Raw genomic sequence first — 23102 nt, 5'->3', positions numbered from 1 at the left:
AGTTGACCATTGTATTGAGTCCCTTCACCTTGTCAGGGATAAGCTCTTTGTCAGGTGGCCCATGACTGCTCAGCATGCAGTCCTCCACCAAGCTATACTTCAGGGCTAATACCTGGCCACCACATATCATTTAGAGCATATTTAAAATATACATACAAAGGGAATGACAGCATCTTACTTTTCCATTGAAAATTATATCACAGACATAGTTCCTTTGGATACATATATACTAACCACATTTTTACACCATTAAAATTGATTTGCCATATTAACCAGGCATAGTTATAAGATTTGCTAAGACAAAGGCAGGTAGCTCCACAGGCCATGGGTTCTTCTCAACTCCTGAGCCTAGAGCATTCCTTTACTAACTCTGGTTTGCTACCTGTATGTCTCTGTGTCCTGTGTTCATTTCTTAGGAGGAACCTGTTGACCACGCAAGTGCTCTGTCAGCAGCACAGACTATTCCCCAAGTCAAGTGTCTCTGACGCTGTAGACACGGAAAGGGGTCAAAAGGCCCTAATTTACACACCTGTGTTCATTCACCAGCTTAGTGGTTAATTCTGTTTAATATGCAAAGCTTTAAATTAGTTTACTATGCCAAAATGCTTTTGTCTGTGGCTTCTAAAGGTCCTAACAACCTCAAACTGCATTAAGTCCACTGCTAAATTATTTTTCTTTTTGTTTGAAGCTGGAATCTCATGTAGGCCCAGCTCACTCCAAGTCCCAACCCTCTTATAGTCCCCTCCCAAGAACTGGAATTTGAGGCCCATGCACAGCTCTTGCTGAGTCTTTAGTATTTTACATTTAATCATGTCTTTATTATGAATAATTTTTACAAAACGAATGCTCTACTGATTCTGTATTAGTATGCCAAGAGCAGATTTGTATAATTATCCTTTATGATGGCTGTATAATTTAATTGCCTATTCCATTTGGCATATCTCCATGTAAAGTTTAGAAGGACATATTACAAATAAATTTAAACACCAGGCTGTCAAATGTGGTGAAAAACTAAATTAAAGAATTATTTCTTGGCCGAGCAGTGGTGGCACAGGCCTTTAATCCCAGCACTTGGGAGGCAGAGGCAGGCAGATTTCTGAGTTCAAGGCCAGACTGGTCTACCGAGTGAGTTCCAGGACAGCAGGGCTATACAGAGAAACCCTGTCTCGAAAAACCAATAATAATAATAATAATAATAATAATAATAATAATGCTCTATCAACTTAAAAACATGCACCCTCATGTATGAAGAATATTAGCTTAAATACTTCTTGGAACTTACCAACTGATCTGTTAGCCGCTTTCCTTCCATAGCTTTTAGTACTCTGTATGGGAAAGAGACAGATGGAAACCCTTACTGACAATCTTATAAAGCTCAAAAGATACAAATCTATTTTTTTAAATTATCTATTATGTATATGGTGTTCTGTCTGCATGTGTATGTCACTGCACCATGGGTGTACATGGACCTGAGGAAATGCCAGATAAGGGCATCAGGTCAATCTCCTGGAGCTGGAGTTGCAGACTGTTGTTACTGTGAGCTTCCACGTGGAAGCTGGAAATGAAACCCAGCTGGTGCTCTTCAAGGCGAGACCATCTCTCCAGGCCTTGTTTTTTCTTTTGGCTGCAATACTGGCTCTTGCTTTGTGCCCAGGTTAGTCCTGAACTCAGCCTTCTGATTATAGATGCATACTGCCACCCCTGGCTAAGAGCAGCTTCAGTAAGAGTTAAAGGCCACCAAGCACCACAGGAGAGCTTCGAGGTCAGTTTAGGGCAGAAGGTTCTATAGAAATTCTTAAACTTAGATTTAAGGTAAGAATGTCATAAGGGGCTGACTAACAAGTCAGTCCTGGGTCTCACCCTAGACTTACTACAGAGTTTCTGAGGCTAGGAGTCCAAGAATCTGCATCTTTTAAAACATTCTATCACAGAGACTGAATTGTGATATAGACAGCTGGACTTTACTGCTCTAAACTGACTACCAAAAGACACACTGCCCTTTACCAATTCCTAAAGAAGCTGTGAGGGCCTATGGGAATGACCTGTGTGAACCCTAACTTAGGTCTCATAAAGCTTACTGTTGTAGATCCACTGGCCACCAGTGAGCAGGCCCAAGTGAGTGACTCATCTGTCCAAACCACTTGGGCTTACTGCAGAAAAGACTCCAGGTCTTAGGCCAAGATTTTCTAGAAACTTGATCTTCTCTCCTGCTTTATTTCTCTCACACTTGATTTCTTCCCCAACACTCTAAGTCTGATACTCTAAATACTGACCTAAACTTTAAAAGATAGTCTGCTAAACGAGGTAGCAATTCACAAATCTGCACACAGAAGCAACAGATTAAACAAGTGGCAAGAGACAACCTCTAGAAATTAAAGAATAAACACTTACTCTTTCTGAAATTCTTCTTGCTTGTTCTTAAGTTGGTTTAGTCTTTCCTTCTTGTCACTAAACCTGTTAAAAAAAAATCTTGGTTTATTTGCATATCCTCCCCCCTCCAGCTTAATAAGATTCTAATTCCTGAGCTGACCACTTATGCAAATTACTATGGGAATGCCTACGTCCTGAAAGTAAACACTTTCTAAATAGGTGCACACCACTGCTCACTACCAGGTATTTTTAACCAAGTTAGAAGTGTCAACTTTAAAGCTCTTTGCTCCCTTTAAAGTGTTTGTAGATTCTATCCTGTACCTCAATGCTGACTTGACTGTTTCCCAAAACACAAATATCAGACTACTAACATGAACTTCTGTTGTTTTTGAAACGTTCTATATCCCTGGCTGACCTAGAATTCCCTAAGCCGACCAAATTGGGCTTGAATTCCTTGAGAGCTGCCTGTCTCTGCCTTGGTCGCAAGTGCTCCCAAAGGAACACATGACTATGCACAGCACCATTAACGTAAACTTGAATCAAGGTAGTTGAGGCTTTCATTATGAAAAGAATCTTAATTGCCAAAATTAATTTAATCCTGCTCTCCTCTAAAAATTGAGTCCCTACAACTTCTGTTCTGTCTTGTCTTTTGAGAAAGGATCTATATAGTCCTCCCTGTCCAGGATCTTGCTATGTTGATCAGGCTGGCCTCAAACTTATTGAGCTCCACCTGCCTCTGCCTCCTGAGCACTGGGTTTACAGTTGTGTGCACCACCGCCTGGCTGAATCCTTACAACTTGTCAAGTAGATTTATTTCCACTGGAAGCTTACAAGTTGGCGAAGGAAGGCGTATCACAATGCTATTTCTCTAGGTGTGTTGGCTGCTATCACTTCCACTGTCTTCTGGCTATACATTTGGATTTAGTTTTTAGGTTAAAGTGGCAATTTAGAATAACTTACCTCTCTTAATTTAAAATTTATTTGACATTAAAAATTAAAAATCAGGGTTGGATCAATGGTTGAGCACTTGTTCTTGCAGGACTCAGGTTTAATTCCAAGCACCCACATGGCAGCTCACAACCATATGTGACTCGAGTCAGGTAATCCAAAGGTGATCCTCTTCTAACCTACACACACACACACACACACACACACACCAGGAACACACATCAGAAACATATATACATACAGGCAAAACACTCATATTCACAAAATATAAATCTAAAAACATTTTTACTTAAAAAATAAATATATATAGATTATAATAATATTAAGTTAGAAAATAGTAATAAAACTTAATCCTAGCACTTGGGAGTCAGAGGCAGGTGGATCTCTGTTGCCAGTTCCAGGCCAGCCAGGGATATATAATAAGATTCTGTCTCAAAATCAAACAAACAAAAAACAAAAGAGTAATAAAAAAGCTATTTAAAATGCCTACAAATGACAGGCCGTGGTGGCGCATGCCTTTAATCCTAGCACTTGGGAGGCAGAGGTAGGCGGATTTCTGAGTTTGAGGCCAGCCTGGTCTACAGAGTGAGTTCCAGGACAGCCAGGGCTATACAAAGAAACCCTGTCTCGAAACAAACAAACAAAAACAACCAAACCTAAAATGCCTACAAATATGGAAACCACAATGACACTTCTAAATAATTATGGGCAAAGAAGTTTCAAACTAAATTATAAAAAAATACACGTTTATCAGAAATTGTTCTAAATGGACAAGATGACATGATTTAATCATGGCCTTGCAGTGTAGCACTGAAAATATACAACATATACTAAACAACTAAACAAAGGCAGCAACTTTACACATGTACACATTAAAAGTTAAATAATCTCCTCGGAATAGCCCCTTTGCTACAGACATTTCTACTAGTAGCACTGGAGTATCTAGTAATAATGATGCCAATTGAATATAACAACTCAGTAACCAAGGCCATAGATTCAGCAATAAAGCAGGCATTTACCATGTATCTGCACCACAGAACAAGCATCTTTTAGAGGTCTAAGAACCGCTGTACATTCTAGAGACCTGTGTCTTCATGTTTCCCCTGCCTTGCATGGGACAGTAAGCTAGGCATGGTAGTGTATGCCTGTAACCCTGTACTCAGATGACTGAGGCAATCCATCATAGACTATGGGGCAAGATTTGGGGAGAGGAAGACTGAGACTAAAGTGGTATCATTGGCTTTAACAACAGAACAACAGTAACTTACATTCAAACCCACAAGGTTCTCAACTAGGCAGAAAACTGGTGTGGAGAATAAAATCATGCTTTCATAAGCTATAATAATGAGGTAACAACCCCAGCACTCTGACAGAGCCAGGCAGATCTCTGTGTTCGAGACCAGCCTGGTATACAGACTGAGTTCCAGGACAGTCAGGACTACCCAGAGAAACCCTGTCTTCACAAATAACAACAACATGAAATAACAAATGAACAAACTAACTAACTAACTAACTAACTAACTATATTTCCAATATAGACTAGAAAGTCTATATTGTGCTGGTTGAGTTTCATGGGCTTTCTTCAAAAAGGTAATTAAAAAAAAAATAGTACAATAAAACCTTTACAGATGACAGCAGGAATAGGCCAAATAACAATAAAACCCCAAATACTTGATGAGTTATGTTATGTTATCCTTCACGAAAGAACAAGTGGGGTAGTACTTGCAAAGCAGCAGCAGTGACAGGAAGACCTATGGCTGCAGGCAGTTGCTCTCCCTGTACACTCATCCATTCTCCACTCCACTGAGCACAGAAATGGATTCTTTACACCATATGGTTTCCAAGAAAGAAGTGAAAAGAAAAACAGTCACCACATTCAAAGAAATCTTAATGGTTTATCTTTTATGTTAAAATAGGGTGTGTGGAAGGTGGATTCCTATTTTATGCACTGTTGTGCAAGTTGGTTAGAGTAGTGGTTAGTAGGGATTGAGGCTATGCTCAAGCTCCGCCCACTGTTAAGACAGCTTTCTCCCAGCTGCCTTTGGATCAAGATACATAACTCTCAACTTTTCCAGCACCATGTCAACTGGCATGCTGCCAAGCTTCCCACCATGATGATAATGAACTGACCCTCTGAAACTGTAAGCCAGCCCAATTAAATGTTTGCATGTATAAGAACTGCCTTGGCCATGGTGTTTCTTTACAGCAATAAAACCCTGACTTAGTGCCACAGATTATCTTGTCCTTTCCCCACATACCAAGATATATCTCATTCTTCATAGCTGGATAGCATAAAACTGCTTACACAAGCCCTTACTGATAAGCACACTGCTGCTCCCAAAAGCTCACTACCAACAGGACAGATGGACAACACAGTGCAGTCTTTACAAACTTTTTATTTTCTGGCTTGACCTGAACTCACAGAAATCCATTTGTTGCGTTAAAAAACTAAATCCCAGCCACTCAATTTTACCAATGTTAAGACCCAGGAGCCAGAGGCTAACTGTGGTGAAAGTCTGCTAGCTCAGAGAGGCAGAGAAAGCACCAGGTGACTTCCTACTCTCTCAGAAGAAAGTTCTTCCTTCCCCACAAAGTCTGAAATGCCCTTCTAACTAAATGTTTCTCCCTTCTCTTTCCTTGTGGTCATTCCCTGTAGGCTGGTTGCTTGCTCTGCCTCTTGACCTAGGGTTGACTTTATTTAGCTCTAAAATTAAAAGTGTGTGTAAGGGCTAAGCCACACCATGACTACTTGTTTACAGTAAACAGAAAGCTCTAGGATCAAAAGCTGAGCCATAGCAGTTCACAATGTCTGGGTCCATAATGTGATCAAATATCATTCAACATCTGTTTCTCTCTCCCTAGTGCTGAGATTAACAGTGTGGGCAACCACACTTGGCTTAAAAATTACTTTCTAAAGCCAAGAGTGGTAGGACAGGGCTATATTCTCAGCTTCAGATACTTATTACATTCCTCCTTACTTACATTTTAAGGGTATATTCCTTTAAAAGAAATTACTCCTTTAAATTGTTGTTTCTTAAATTCTTCTATGACAGCCAGCACTACAAATAAACCCTGTCTCAAAATATATACATACATATATTTTTTTTTTCTGTATACTAACCTGGAAGACATTAAGTACAAAATCTTAAGATCTGCAAAACATCATGTGTTACGTGGTCTCTCACCTTGACATGAGAGGTAGGATACTAAAGACTATACACCTCATCAATCACAAAAGCAGCTCTGCTGAGGGGCAGCAAGACTTACAGAGCAATGTTTCAGATCAATAACTTCAATGTTCAAATGCCAAATTTATACTTAATTTTCTTTCTAAAAGGTGCCTTTTACACTCATGTGTAATAATTCAAAATACTTGAATTCTGCTTTATATTGTCTGTGTATGAACAAGCTGTCATGGAGTTACCTCCAGAGAAGGAGCTACTGAAGTGACCTCCAAGAATGAGCCTGCAGTGCTGACTTACTCCAGGCAGATCAGCCTCAGCACACTCTCAATCACGGTGTGAGAAGACTTTGATTATTAGAAGAACTGAAATGTTCAGTCATAACATTCTAGATTAAGCTGGAGCTGGGTGCTTGTTGTACCTGGTTCTGAGCAGGAAGAGACCAGCCTAGTCTACAACACCCACTAATATCTTTGAATTCCTACAGTCTTGACCCCTAAAGCACACTCTTCTCCCTGGTAATTTCTACATGAAAACCTTGCCCTCCCAGCTATGGCAGCATTGCTCTGCCATGCTCAGGTAAGCACTAAGCGTGCACAGTATCATCACATCTACTCAGACCCTGCCCTATCAACAGGATACAGCAAACCCCAGATCAGCTTCATTATCACCGTCTGTTTTTTCATCAAGAGCTCAATGCCTCTGGTGCTTTAAAGAGACTTGATTATGACAGAGTTTGCAAACACGGGGTCGAAATCTTGGCAGATGGAGAGAAATCTTCTAAATGCTGGGGCCTGGGAAATACTCAACTATGGCAAAGTAGCAGATGGAGCAGTCTGGAGATGAGAGGAACTCTGCTCACCAGCAATCTTCACACAGTGGCACGTAGACAAGCCTGGGGTGCTGGCTCTTCTGGCTATACTTTGGATAACTCATTAAAATGTATGTGACCTTTTTAGATACATCTCAAATCTATGAAAATTGAAACTTTCTTTCCTGTTTTACACATGCTGTTTTATGTACACACAGAAAACACAGTTAAGATGTGGACTCGAACTTGAGAAACAGCAAAGCCCAAAAGCATCAGGTCATTCACTACCTCTGAGCCTGGTTCCTCATCTTTAAAATAAATTCATAATTTGAGAGGGTATAGTACAGAAAAAGTGTGACAATAAATTATAAAATAGCCTTTCATAAATTCTAAAAGGTATGATTACTGAAAAAAGCTGTGTTTTCTTAGCAACTGTTATCTGCTGCTGGATATCACTAACAAGCTGTGAAATAGGAGCTGGGAGTATGGAAGGACAAACTCATGCAGTATAAAGACTGATAAATCTTCAGCTTCAGCTGCCTCTAGTGCTGAACTCTCAAGACAAGAGAGATCTTTTTCATCATAACCAAAGGCTTCCTATGTTTTCCTGTAACTGAATCTCTGCAATACTGACTGCATTTATCTAGAGTCAACAACAAAAACTGTATTAGCAGAATCAGATGAGATGTCTCAGAGGTTAAAAGTGCTGTCTGCTCTTCCAGATGATCCAGGTTCGAGTCCCAGCAATCACACAGCTGCTCACGATCATCCTGTTTCAGAGGATCTGACACCTTCTTCTGACCTCTGAGGTCAGCATGCATAAACAGGGGACACAAACATACATCCAGGCAAAATACCTATACACATATGAAAAATAATTTTTAGAGAAAAGTCTTAGCAAATATAGATTCCTTCCTGTTCAGCCAGTCATCTGACACCCAAGAAACCATTTCCACAGGACATAGACAGACAATCAAAAGGATACTGAAGGGAAAACAGAGGCATCTTTATGCACTTTTGCTGTGCATTTCCCTTGAAGCCTAAGGTAACATCTAAACTTTTTCCTTAACTCTTACACACAGTTCAATTTCCATAGTCCTGTATTTCTGCTCCTGGGTAAAAGATGCAACCATGTATTTCTAAGTCACTGAAGAAAATAACAACCATTCCTAAAAAGTGCTGAAGCCTCACTGTACCATATGACCAGAAAATGGTCTTTCTTTCTCTCTACTGCACACTAGGAAAACCCTGCCTCCTAACATAGCAAGCAGACCCCCAGCTGCCCAGATCAACTTCCCACTCCCGGTCATCTACCTACCACGAAGCAATCAACAAGTGCTTCCCAGATTTGAGGAAAGAGATTACATAACCTGACAGTTTTGTATTGTGTAACAGTGCTATTTTGATAGTTAGGTAAACGAATAATCCAGAAAAAATGGGCTCCTGTTAAGACAGCATAAACATCCAGCAGTACAAGACGCAGAGACTTGGGCTGGAAGAACTGCTTCATACCACAAGGATGACAAACGAGAAACATGCTCCTCTTTGTTCCTTATGAATAGGTAGAAGTTAAAGTTCAAATGAAAGAGAAGAAAACAGGTGTTGCTTTGAACAAGAGACAGGCAGAGGTGAGACTGACAGTATCCCGGACAATAAAAAAGAAATGTTCCTATCTCTGCTGAACTCATACCATCCCCAACAGTATCTAAATACACATCAGCTAGGTTTGATGGCTAATACCTATGACCCCAGAATCGAAGCATTTGGCAGGCTGACACAGGAAAATTATCCAAATTTAAGACTAGGCTGGGCTACATAGTTCCAGGTCATCCCCCACAACCAAAACAACATGACACATATTTCTTCCAAATGACCTATTAATTATTGTCATTTACTACTTCATTATCTAGTTTTCCCCTGAACTGCTACCTCTTTAGCTGGTCTACGTTAAACCAGCAATGATGCTGTGAGGCTCCAGGCTTTATTTTTATGTGGATCCAGTCAGTGAGAGTTTTCATGAAGTAAAAGTAAAAGTAAAGGAGTTAAAAGGCAAATAGACTATGGAATTATTTACAAATGTGACAGTAGCACAAGCAACCTTTGCTCTCCAAGTTTAAGAGCTGCCAAAATCAGTTAAATTCTTAAGAGGGGAAGCTGGCCAATACGCCACTGTGGTGGTCCTCTAAGGTGTTAATGGCTGAGATACACGCTCTTCATGTTTCTGCTTCGTTAAGAAAATAAATCCACTTAAGAGCATCCCTCTCCAGAAAACTCATCTTAATACTCAGCTAGTCACAACTTTCTATGTAAGATTGTGCTTGTGAGTTTACAATGGTGGGGATCAAAGGAAGGCTTTGCACATACCAGGTAAAGATTCTGCCATTAACCACATTTCCAAGACTGTTTTAAAAGTAGTACCTACCTCCTTGGCCTTGCTTATGTGCTACACTCTGCCAATGACTGAGCTGATGTGATAGAACAAGAAGCTGTGCCTTCAGGGAAAGACATTTTGGATGCTGTCATTTTACTCAAATAACATTACACATGAAGGAGGCATTATCCCACCACAAAATACACCAAGTGCTGAGACAGCAATGATGGAGAGTCTTGCAGGGAAGATCAGAAGGGACATTTAACTTCAGGTGAGCACTCTAGATGTCCACCAAGGAATAATAATGAAAATGTATTGCATATACACAGTGTAACTTTATTTGGCCATAAATAAAATGAACTTATTGGGAAAATAGATGGAATGTAGTATTAAATAAGGTAACACTGCCTCACAAAGACTAATACAATGTATTCTCACTAATATGCAGACCCTAGCACACGCTTGTGTGCGTGTGTGCATGTGTGTGCATGTGTGTGTATGAATGACTGTGGGTTGAGACCAGAAAACTAGAAAGATGCCCACGGGGAGTTTGGGGCAAAAGAGGCTTTAGAAAACGGTGTGGAGGGTGACAAAACTTATGATATGATATGATCTATGGTCATGGAAAGGTTCAAGTGGAAGGGAAAAGGAATATTGGCAAGGGAGAAGAAATCAAAAGTAAGTAGGCAAGAGATTAGATTTTATTATAATTGCAGTGGAAAGCAAGAGAAAGGTTTAAGCAACAGATTGACATGATCTTGCTTACTTTTCTAAAGGTAAAAATCAAGGGTGGTCATGTATGCATATTAGAAAGAATTATACGTGACTACATAGACCTGGATGGTACACAGACAGATTCAAGATATTCTTTGGTGTTGGACTGAATTAAACTGGCTGCTGGCTTATGACTTAGAGAAAAAAGTAAAGTTCAAGAAAACTCTCAGATTTTTGGCTTTAGTAACCAGTGGATTTTAAGAGATGATATAGAAGTAGTCTGAGGGCTAGCCAGTGGTTTCTCACACCTTTAATTCCAGCAGTCGGGATGCAGAGGCAGATCTGAGTTTGAGGCCAGCAATGACACAGAGAAAACTAAAAAGTGGTCTTAGGAGGACTGAAAGACTGAATTCTCTAATCTGCAATATGAGGATCCAATAGTTTACAGAATACTCTCTTGCCCTCAGAGTCTACACCCAAGGGATCAGACAATCAGTAAGTTATCAAATGGTAATATGAAGATAAAGCACATTAATTACGAATGAGAGCAGTAAAGGGTCCAAAGAATCTTTAATATATAAGCAGAGTTCTGAAGAAACATGAAGCAGCCATGAAGATTACTACAAGAGTTCTTAGCAATCTGTAACTTCAAAGTCTCTGAGGCAGGAACGCTCTTGGACTGACAGGGAGTCAGGAAACCATTTTCTCCCTTAATAAATAAGGAAGAAAAATAACAAGAGATTAGGTCAGAAGAATTATATGCAAGACTTTTTGGCTCAAGAGTGGTGGCTTTTACCAGGTGGTGGTGGCACACGAAATTAGTCCCTGCACTTAGGAGGCAAATGATCTCAGTGGGTTTCAGGCCTGCCTACTCTCCAGAGTAAATTCCAGGACAGTCTGGGCAACACAGACAAACCCAGTCTTGAATCAAGGCTGGACGTGGTGGTGCATGTCTCTGCAGGTTGATCTCTGAGTTCCAAGGCAGCCTGGTCTACAAAGAGAGTTCCAGGACAGCAAGGAATGTTACACAGAGAAACCCTGTCTCAAAACAAACAAATAAAACAAAAACAATAACCAAAAAAAAAAAAAAACCCAAAACAAGATTATAGCTTTCACGTTGAATAAAACAAAACCATTAGAAAGTATGAACAGAAGAATGGAGTGGCATTACTCCTGCAGTATGTTAATTACACTAACAAGAAGGGTATCGGAAGCAATAATCCTCTGATGAATTAGACTGTATAATGATGAAAGAATCAGATTTAGGCTAAACTTTGAAGAGAGAGAATTTGATGATGAGATCAGATGTGGTGGCTTACTGAGGATTGGAAAGGGTTTTTTAATCTGAATAAAAGGAGGATATTGCAGTTTACTGTATTGAGATGATGTGAAAACACATTTATTAATATAAAACCAGGAGTTCAAACTGTCATGTTAAAATAGTGATTACTGTTACAAACAGTAGACAAAAAGTGGAAAAGTCAAATACAGATATTGGATAGCTTGTCTGGGTTGGATATTCAAGACTGGCAGTCTTCAGCATCTAGATAGTATTAAAATTACAAGAATAAATCTAGGAAAATGTAGTTGCTAAGTACTTCATAAGGCTAAACAATGAGACATTGCCATCTCCTACCTGGTTTTCTTAAAACAAAACTGGTTTATTTAATTTTTAGAGCTATAACGTCCTAAAATCATCAAGCTCATCCATAAAACAGCAATGAATTTAAAAAGATGTTGTTACATCAACATTTTCAGAAGTAAAAGAAATGAGCCCCATTCATGCACACAGGAATAACAGGAACAAAACATCCCAAAATTTACATGTTACATAGTCTTGTTTACTGTATGTACAAGCCTCCTCAGTAATCAGCCGGTAATAACGTTCGTGGTTGTTGTAAAAGAATAAATGCTTCGGCCGGGCAGTGGTGGCGCACGCCTTTAATCCCAGCACTTGGGAGGCAGAGGCAGGCGGATTTCTGAGTTCGAGGCCAGCCTGGTCTACCAAGTGAGTTCCAGGACAGCCAAGGCTATACAGAGAAACCCTGTCTCAAAAACAAAACAAAACAAAACAAAACAAAACAAAAGAATAAATTCTTCAACTTTAGGACTAAAAAAAAAATTGTCTTATCTGGACATAGTAGCACACACTTCCCAGCGAGAAACAGAGGCAGGAGGATCTCTCTGAGTTCCAGGCCACCCTGATCTATACAGTGAGTTCCAAGCACCCAAAGCTACATAGTGAGACACTGTCTCAAACAAACAAACAAACACACTAAAAAGTTACCTGTCTTATTATCGTTGAAACTACACTGTTGAAACAAAAGTTAGGAGACAAAGACTCCTCAGCTAAGCATTCATTTTTAAAAATTATCTTAATTCTAAAGAAAGCCAAAATATTTTCCTAAACGCAGTTCTTTTAACTAAGAACTTGCAACTCAAAAAACACAGCCCCAAATCCCCAGTGACACAAAATCATCTTTGGGGTTACAGAAGGAAGCCAACCTCCTAGTCCTCGTTCACACAGAGCTGTGTCCACCTGTGACACAGACAACCAGGGCTCAATCCCTCCTAACCAATTTAGTTCTCGGCGGATTCCTTCTGTAAAACGTATTTATGTCTGAATGAGAGAACTAGAACTCCTCTACACAGGCTTCTCCAGAAGGACTGTATTTCCTTCTCCCCAGTACCCAAGAGGATCGCAGAGAAACTCTCTAGTGGGTGATGGGGAACAGTAACCTACGTTCACCTGGCACCCACCCCCACCCTGCCGCTGGCAACAAAGCGCCGGCGCAGAGCACCTCCATTCTCTTTCCACACTCGCCGGGCTCCTGGGCCCGAACTAGGGTGTCCAGACTCCAGCCTCTGGTGGCGGGGCCAGAGGAAAGTGAGAAGCAGAAACAATAGGGCCGTAGCGGCCGCCGTACCTCTCCCGGTCGCGGCCGTCGAAATAGACGAAATCACCGCTCTGGACGCACTTGGCACAAGTCAACCGCCGGCGAGTGGTGTTGCACAGAGGACACCGCTCAACAGCCACGTAAAGCCCCTCGGCGTCGTCCACCGAGTCCACCAGGTCCCGTGCTAGCGCCCGCGGCCCAAAACCAGGAGCCTCGGGCGTCCAAGATCCCTTCCCACTGGGAGACGCCATGATGATTTGAGCTCAGGGCCAGTCACGTGGGATTTTGTTTTCATCCAGGTGCATCCTGGGCTCGGAGGCGGGGCCTGTAGACCGGGGCGTGGTCTAAAGGCCGGAGCGGGAGAGGGCCGGTCCAGAGGTTGGGGGCGGGGCCCAAAGGCTGATAGTCTAGGAATGAAGGCTCTTCTTCCAGCACTTAGTTCGGCACTGCGCAAGCGGCTGCGCAGTTCAGTCCGTAGAGTGGCGCCAAGGGAAGCCACTATGTTATGCAAAGTATAGTGCCCTGAGCATTCTGAGCAAAAGGTTCGGGAACAGAACAGGGGAATTCATTTCATTCATTAAGGTTAATTTAGGTTTTGGACTAAAACTGCAAGGAGCAAGGTTGGGAGAGTTGGATCTCAGAATTAACTGAAGTTTGACTCACCTTCCTCAATAGCTGTGGGATTTGAAGAAAATCCTTTAACGCCTCTGCCCGACTTTGTCTTGATTCGGGGATATAATCGCTGTACCTCCATAACCATAGAGGGTTGAGCAAAAACCTCCCGTGGCCGAGTAACACTTCCCCCGTCAGTAAAAAAAAAAAAAAAAAACTGAAGGTGTAAATCAAAGATGCATGTTTTTGAAATCAGGTTTTAATGGATAGTGCTTCTATGTAGCCTCCATTTCCCTCGAGTTCCAATACTCCTGTGGCAGCCTCATGAGCTAACGGATTACAGGAATGTAATCACAGAAATCTAAAATTTAAAAAATTACCATTTCTCAAGAATGGTTTGGGCTACATAACAGACTCTGCTGGCCGGGCGGTGGTGGCGCACGCCTTTAATCCTAGCACTTGGGAGGCAGAGGCAGGCGGATTTCTGAGTTCGAGGCTAGCCTGGTCTACAGAGTGAGTTCCAGGACAGCCAGAGCTACACAGAGAAACCCTGTCTCGAAAAACCAAAAAAAAAAAAAAAAAAAAAAAAAAAAGACTCTGCTTCAAAAATATGCAAACAAATAAATGTCCCTAAAATTCACAATCCTGTTAGCATAATAGCAGAAAATAACAGAGGTTGTTGGCCAATGGCAAAGATAGGGAACTACTAAAGAAAGTGTAGAAGCAGCCAGCTCCTTCTCTGCTGTGCACACACCACCATGATTCCAGGAACTCAATGATATATTCAGGTTTTCTTAAAACCTTTTAGAATAGGGTACATGTTTTCAAATGCTACATAGATCTCAGAAAGATCTTTGAAACCTATAAAGACATCCAAGTGCCAAGTCTATATAATCATTTTGGGCCAGGGAGGGGTGTTTGGTTGGTTGGTTAGTTTTGGTTTTAGGGTTGTTGTTTGTTTTTTGTTTTTCGAGACAGCATTTCTCTGTCCTAGAACTCACTCTGTAGACCAGGCTGGCATTATACTGACAGAATTAAGAGGGCCTCTGCTTCCCAAGTGGTGGGATTAAAGACGTGCTCCACTACACCTGACTATAATATTTAGCAATAAGAACAGTGCCAAATTTTGTTAATGTTAGAACATTATGCCAACTTCAGGTGCTGTTGTCTTTGGTTTTGGAGATGGTCTAGCTAAAAAACCTAGGGTGGACACAAACTAGAACCACTTGTATCTACCTCCCAGTGTGGCAGGGTGGACACAGACTAGAACCATTGTGTCTACCTCCCAGTGTGGGTTTCCAAGGATGTGCTACTACGCCCAGTTCTCTGAGAGTATCTATATGTCATCTCTTTAGCTGTTTCCCCAAAAGTAGCATTTCTTTCCAGGAAAGAAGACAATTGAGGAGGGACACTATAGGCACCGTCTCCCAAAACACACACCCTGGAGCAGAAGCTACTTTAGTATTTCCAGCCTGTGGATACTACCTTTAGTCAGTCATACAGGGCCCAGCAGAAATATGGATGGAATGTTATCCCAGTGAGTGACACAGCGTGACCCAAGAGTGACGCCATCAGCATGGTGAATGCTTAGCCATCAGCAAAAACAAAAACAACCCCCCCAAAAAGTGACCTTTGGGGATCCACCCACTTCTGCAAGGTGTCTTGTTTTCCTAGTGTTAGACAAGGTACAGCTGTTTTAATAGTTTCTGGTTTTAACACATAGGAAGTAATTAGAAAATCTCCATCATTGTTGTTCTCACAGTCTTGGGTGTCAACAATCATTATGACATGACTGATATGGATTTATAGCACTGAAAACAGATCAGATACCCTCCCTTGAGAAATATCAGTCAATCCCTACTCATTTCTCAGCAACAGCATCAACCCAGTGAGTGCTATGAATTGGTTCTTATGGTAGCATGGGACTTTTGCTTGTTTGGAATTAGTATCTGACATTCTTGCAGACAGAAAGCAAAGAAGGAGGTTAATGGAAGAAATAACAAAAACTGTTAGAAACAGGTATGATGATGTATGGTTATAATCTATCACTTGGGAGGCTAAAGCAGGAAGATTGTAAGTTCAAGGCCACCCTGAGCTACACAGCAGACTGGGTTTCAAAAACAAGGCAAAACAAAGGAAACCCAAACAAAAACAATAACCTGTTAGTGTGTGAATAACTTGAAATATCTGGAGTCAGAAGATCCTTCCTTCAGAGATGCAGAGCTAGAAAGGAAGAGAGAAGGAAATCTGACAGTGGTTACCTGATTTAGCTCCAGGGCTAATGAGGGAGATGATCCAAAAAAGAGGATCAACCAGAATTCAGGATCATGGATGAGCTGTATGGCTTTTATTAAAGAATACACAACTGACATGAAGGATGTGGATGGTCATATGCAGCATTGCCCAGGGAACAGGAAGTGGGTTCAGTGTTGGATGCAGGCAGGATGCTTCTCAAAGGTTAGGACATCACCATACAACCCAGCTATTCCACTGGATAAACCCCTCATGAAACCAAAATCAGGTATTGTAGAGTGAAAAATTATAAAGACCATTTTGTGAATTATATGTAGGCTTTCTCTTTGCCCTTAGACCTGAGCAAAAAGAGTGCAGGTTCCAGAAAGTGGAACTGGATGTAAGATTTCAGGCCTTCACTGCCCCACGATACCTTCAGGGAAGAGCAGCATTCCTCAAGCCTCAGGGTAGGGAAGGCCCAAAGCAAGAAGACACATTCCAGACCACAAAGAAAGATGCAAGTCATCTGGGTGGTTCCAAGAACTAGCTAATTTTCCACTGTTCTCCGTTACCCCCCCCCCCCCCCCCCCGCCACCCGAGGTTTTCCCAGTGTTACAGCCTGCTGATGTTCAAAATTTGTAAAACAACCAATCATGTGTAACCGCTCGAAAATGCAGCCTATCATGTGTAACCTCTTGAAAATTCCTCCCTTTCCCCACCCGTGCTATAAAAAAAGCCCCTCAGCTTGCTGGCTCTTTGTCAAATTCTGTTCCTGCGTGGAAGTGCAGTTTGACTGTTGGCTAGCCAACTCTCCCCAATAAACCTCTGCTGATTGCATCCAGGTACGGTGTCTTGTGATTTTGGGGTGGCCTTGATTTCTTGAGACTTGAGTAAGGGTCTCCCGAGTTTGGGGGTCTTTAGTATAGAGTGCGGACTGGAATTGCAGTAGCAATTATAGTAGTGAAGAGATGGAAACAGGCTATATGGCCACCAATAGATTGAAATCAGTGTATGCACACAATACAGTATTACTCAGCCAAACAGGATGGAATTTGGATGTGCTGCAACAGTTAAAAAGGAAGGCATATACCAAAAGTTGTGGGTTCAGAGCTAAAAGGCTGTCTTTAGATGAAAGATCCGAAATAGATAAATCGATGAAGACAACAAAGGCTAGAGGCTGCTGGGAAACTTCAGAGTCTGTTCAATGATACAGGGATTTAGTTAGAACAATGGAAATGTTTTAGAACTGGATATGGTGGTGTAGTTACATTTCATACCACTAAATGTTCTGTCCCCAAACGGTTAAAAAAAATTAATGGGATAAAGAGATCCTTGAAAGTCTATAATTTTGGAGGGCGCTGCTAATGGCAAAGTTGTATTTGTTCCTTGCTAGGGAGTTGCCAATTTGGAGGTTTCCATCCTGAAGGATGGCAGACTGCCAAAGAAGGTGAGTTATTAAGATATAAAAGAATCTCTATCATTGGGGTGGGAAATAACCCCAGAGTCTCAGAGTTTAGAGCATTAAAGTTTTCCTTTCCAAAAGATAAGTTTTGTGTAAAGCAAAGAATGATGCAAATACTGTTAAGTATAGGCTTTTTGGACCTGAGCATCTGGAACAGGCTTCTCACCATCAGAAAAGGCCATGAGATGGGGGTGCAACCATGCACACCAAAGCAAACCCCAGGGCAAGATACTCCTATTATAGTTCCTTGAGGAACAGGGCATTGGGGTCTGACATTTGGAATAAACACTGCTTTGCTTTTCCTTAAGGCTTTATATAAAAATACCGTACCTCAAAACATTACATTCAAACATGAAGAGCATCCCTTCTGGACACCCCTGGGACGCAGAAACACAGGCATTATTTTACATAAAAGAAAAATGTTTTCTAACATAATAAGAAGATACAGTTTCCTCATTTCATAACTCTGGCCCAGGAAATTGAAGTTGCCTAAAACATAAAGCAGCAGCAGTGAGGGAGACAAGTAGCTACTCTTCTTCCCTTTGCACCGGAAGCCATCAAGCAAACACCACCAGTGCTCATTAACATGCATTAATGAGATTTTGTTAAGTTAGTACTATTCTGGTGCCAGGGATCAGACCCAAGGCCTTTTTAGATTCTGAGCAAAGCTTTTTCCACCTGAGCTGTGCCCCAGCCCTCAACCAACACTTCCCCCTTGAAGTGAACAGCAAAGGAAAATGTAGATTCCAATTAACAAGCAATAATGAAATGCCCTGCCTGATAGCCCCAGTCCCGACTGAGTGACTCTTGCATTTAAGGGAAGCTTAGCATGCTTTTTCTGACCCTTTGGGATACACACCATTCCTAACCCTGGCCACTGAGGTGGCAACTGTAGCTTGGTACACCAGATAAAGGACTGGCTTTGAAATTGAGTCACAGCCCAAATGACAGCTCTACCAATAACTTTAAGATCATAGACATTTCACCTGACCTCCGAGTTTCAGTTTCCTTATTAGAAGGACAGCAGCCCTTCTCATACAGTAGTGACAAAATGGTGTGCACTAACATTGGAGGGAATTCCTTTGAAAACCATGTTTTACAAAAAACCCAGGCCACTTGATTGTCCTTGAAGAACATATGGCAGGGTTCTGGATTGAGTATTGGTCCAAGTACACAGGGCTCTTGGTTCAGTGAGAGCTCATGCAATGTAGTGTCATATCTGTCTCCTCCAGGGCTTAATTGCCTCCAGATGGGTAGCTACATCCTAACACAGGACATTCATCTGGTAGCACCCCCAAATGAAGAGTCAGTAATTTGGACACCAGATTTGTGAGTTCATCTTCATATCTTAGCAACTAACACACCAACCAACAATACAATGATTTGAACTAGCCAAAACAAGGTTTTGGTGTTTTAGGGCAAATGTGGCGGCAGGGGGGACGGAGGCGGGGGGGGGGGGGCAGGGGGGCGGGGAGGGGAGTATTTGAAACCAGGTCTCACTATATAACCCTGGATGTCCTGTAACTATGTAGACCAGGCTACCTCTTACTCAGATTCTCCTGCCTCTGCCTTCTGTTCAGTCTTTCAAATGCTGCTGGAGATCTGGGGAAAAAATGTTTAGATATCTTGTTGGAAGGAAGATTTGTTATAGGAGAACATATTGTAGATAATGCTTAAAGGATTTGGCAATTTATACCAACACTTTGAAAACAGCCATATCCCTTAAAGTTTCACTTTTGAGCATTTGCGTTAATAATGCTCCACAAGTAAAATAGTCAAATGTTTGTCTTACATGTAGCAAACACAAAGGAACACAGATGCATCTAACAGTGGGAGAATAATTTTATTCCGTAACCTGTTAGAATAGGAGTCAGGAAATGCAGGGCAGCTGGCGAAGCCAGTGTACTGTTTGTCAGCTTATGACTCAAGAATCACTTCATGGTTTTCACCCCTGGAACAGAGCCAGCAGGGCATGGTCCCATGAGTGTCAAGGGTTTCTGTGGGTGTAAAGCTTGTATGTATAATGATGTGCATATTTTCATGTTCGTCCTTCGGGAATGTTTTCCCTGATAATGTTAACGACTCCATGATAATTAGAAACAGCACTAGTCCAGGAGTCGAAGGTGTGTCTATGTCTCAGCAAAATGGTAAATGCTGAGAGACCTTCAGAACAGACCTTAAGACTTTAGGAAAGAACTCTAAAAACATGAGTTCAAAAATATATAATTTATTAACTATTCAAAATATAAGGATGCAATATGAATTCTGTAAGGAGCTTCACAGATCTAAAGGAACAGAGGCAGCTGCTCTATGAGCCAGCTTGTCAGAATGCTACTAAGGAAGAAAATAAATTTAGGGAGTGGTGTCACAAGGCAAGATCCCACCCAGCTAAGTTTACAAAGGCAAGCATATTCCTGAGTTCAAGGTCAGCCTAGAACAGAGGAAGTTTAGGTTCAGGCCCAGGCCTAGAAGGAATGGTAGTTTCAGGGTGGGGCAAGATCCCACCCAGCTAGTTTATTGTCTGTGCTTAATAAAAGTAGGCAGAGCTCTGAATTCACTTGCAAGTAACTGGGAGGGTGTGTGTGTGTGTGTGTGTGTGTGTGTGTGTGTGTGTGTGTGTGCAGTGAGTGTGATGTAAAGTGAATAAATAAAAAATAAATTTTAAAAAATGTGCTTACAGTCTCTTTCTGGGAATCAAGGGGCTGGGTCAGGGTGTGCTAATTCTCGGGATAATCAAAGGAGAACCTGGGGTAAAGACTGAATTGATATGTAAATGAAAGACAGGGCTTTTGGTCTGTAAAACCTGAGCTACCCAGAGAGTTTTTAGAATAGCAAGAGAAAGCTGTCTGAAGGAGAACCTAGGCTGCCCAGCTTGCAACCCACAATTTGACCTCATTTGTTTCACTACTTCCAAATACCCCTTCTCTCAGGAACCCCTCTCTAAGCCAAGGTTAGTCCTTGGCATGCATCTTTAAGTAATTGGGAGAAAATGAGAGTACTATTATGTAACTTGTTTAAGTCATAGTCAAATAATTTATGGTCCAAAGCCCGTTCCTCTGTATGATGCCAGTTCCAGGAGCTAGAAAACCTAACTATTTACTGTTTGGTCACTTACAGATAATGTTTACCAACCCCTGCCTTTGAACACTGTGTAGCTTTATTAAAAGCCTCCCTGAAGAGTTTGAATCAGTAAGTTCAGCTGTAATGATAAAGGTTGATATAAAGCAGGATGGCAAAAGGAATGTATACATCAAATAATATTTTTAAAGTATAATTTGAAGAATAGGGACTGTCTTAGTTATTGTTCTATTGCTCTGAAGAGACACAGCAACTCTTATAAAGGAAACTTTTAATTGGGGCTGGTTTACAGTTCAGAGGTTTAGTCCATTATCATCTAGGCAGGAAGCATGGCAGCATGCATCAGACATGGTAATGGAGAAGGAGGAGAATGTGCTACATCTGTGTTTCCAAGACTGGTTGAGCAGTTGGTATGCATATCCTAAACTAGCCTTGAGCCAGTAGTCCTTCTACCTCAGCTTCCTGGGGATTTATTTCGGCAGAGGCCACCATACCCATCTTCAGTTAACTTTTGACAATGTTGTTTTTCCCATTCGTAAGACACCATAGATTACTAGAAATTGAGATTAATTTGGGCATCAGATTTGACAGATCTTGCCAAATTACTCCACATTTCCACAAAAATTTGTCAGTAATAGCATAGAAAGATGTTTTCTGAATTTTGTAAGTTCCCAATAATAAGCACATTTCTGAGTGCACTTATAAATTGCTAAACATTTTTAGCAAATAGAACCTGAAAGAAATTCAAGACCATGGCTACTTGTCTTTAGACAGCTGCTATGCAAATATCCAGACTATACTATCCCAAGTATGTAAAAAGCAGAATTTGTCCCTTTAAGTAGTAATTCACTCAGACTTACTAGGAAACATATACTGGGTCTCCACACAGCAAAGGCTAGGCCTTAAGAATTGTGTTCCATGTTCCATCCCAGAGACACAGAGCACTAGAATTGGTTGAACAGTCCCCATGGAGAAACTGGGAGATAAGCAGAGGATAAGAAACTACAACTGTTCTCAAAGTAGTGGTTCAGAACAGAAAGAAGGAAAGAAAGATCCTTGAATCTAATTTCTTTCCCCACCATTTTAGTTTCCAGCCCGGCCCCTTCAAATATTTCTCCCAACTATTCTCCCTCAGTTCCCCAACAGTCTGATTACACAGTCCTTTCTCCTGGTTTTCTCAGTACTAGCAGCTCCAAACTATAATAACCATTGTAGCCTCTCTGCTCAGCTTCTCCTGGCTCAACTGTTTCCTACCAGTATCTTTTCCACCAACTGCCTCTCCTCTCTCATTCTGCTAACCCAATTCACTTTCTCTGCCTCAGCTGTCTTTTTTATATCCTATCCTGTTCCCAGAAATCCAAGAGGCAACTGAAGGTCACAGGGTCAAGCAGTTTACTAACAGCTAGGAATTCTTAAAGGGCCAGTTGACTAGCTGCTGGGGATCCTTTAAAGGGCCAGGTGCACAACATAAATCACACTACAGTGGTGTTCTAGGATATACCCAACTTCATGCTTAGAGGGTGAACCAAATCACGATGAAGCTCCTGCACTTCTGCAGTCAATAAAGCTGTAGCAGTTCTTGGTGAAACCAGAAAGGCGACCATAGCAAGGAGGTGACTCTTCCAAAGGGCATGGAGGTCAACTTCCAAAACCATGCTTCCACAGTGACAGGCACAATGAATTCCTGATTAGAGATGTATTGCTTACTCTGTATGTCTGTAAATAAAGGAGGGTGATAGAGAGAAAGGAGGAGGAACAGAGACCATTCAGTAAAGACTAAATATCAAAAACACCCAGTGGTTTCTTGGACAGTTCAACCTTGAGTCATCTTCCAGCCTCACACTCCACCTCACCTTTGACCCCTGACCTCTCCACCACTGCCCTCTCCACATCCACAGTAACACAAAGTACCCTCCTTGTTCAGAGTTCCATAGCACAGAGTGGTCTTTGCTCTGCAGCCATGTCAACTATAGTTGATGACTATCGTTGACAGATTGTCATTATTTTAGTCAGTGAAATCCATGTGGGTAGGGGACTAAGACTGTAATAACCCTAGCATCTACTACACGGTACTCACCTGGATTTTAGTCCCTGAATTTTAGTTGGTTTACAAGTATTATCAGCATGTTTTTGAATTTAAAAATGAAGGGAGACTGCTCATAGTAAGCTATAAAGAAGATTGTGACATAGATTGGTAAAGGTAGCAAGGAAGAGGCTGGGGTGGTGATGTAGCTGATATAGCTCCATGGCAGAGCGTTTGCCTAAGAGATGTGAGGCCCTGCGTCCACAACCTTGGACATGACTATCTATGGTTTTTGTTGTTGTTTGTTTGTTTGTTTTTCAAGACAGGGTTTCTCTGTATAGCCTTGGCTGTCCTGGAACTCACTCTGTAGACCAGGCTGACCTCGAACTCAGAAATCCACCT

General features: G+C 41.5%; 1 protein-coding gene across 1 annotated transcript in view; it reads right to left on the bottom strand.

Moving 5' to 3' along the window:
• Window positions 1–13570, bottom strand: part of Atg14 (autophagy related 14) — a 30764-nt gene extending 17194 nt beyond the window's left edge. The window contains exons 1-3 of the mRNA XM_034498707.2: window positions 13324–13570; window positions 2392–2454; window positions 1283–1325 (exon numbers count right to left, since the gene is read on the bottom strand). Of these exons, the coding sequence (XP_034354598.1) occupies window positions 1283–1325; window positions 2392–2454; window positions 13324–13544 (327 nt within the window). The 5' untranslated portion in view covers window positions 13545–13570. The remainder of the gene's footprint in view (window positions 1–1282; window positions 1326–2391; window positions 2455–13323) is intronic.
• Between the last annotated feature and the right edge of the window lie 9532 nt (window positions 13571–23102).

The sequence above is a fragment of the Arvicanthis niloticus genome, chromosome 3 (assembly GCF_011762505.2).
Source record: "Arvicanthis niloticus isolate mArvNil1 chromosome 3, mArvNil1.pat.X, whole genome shotgun sequence".
NCBI lineage: Eukaryota > Metazoa > Chordata > Mammalia > Rodentia > Muridae > Arvicanthis > Arvicanthis niloticus.
The sequence above is the reverse complement of the archived record's forward strand: the minus strand, read 5'-3'. Positions and strand labels throughout refer to the sequence as shown.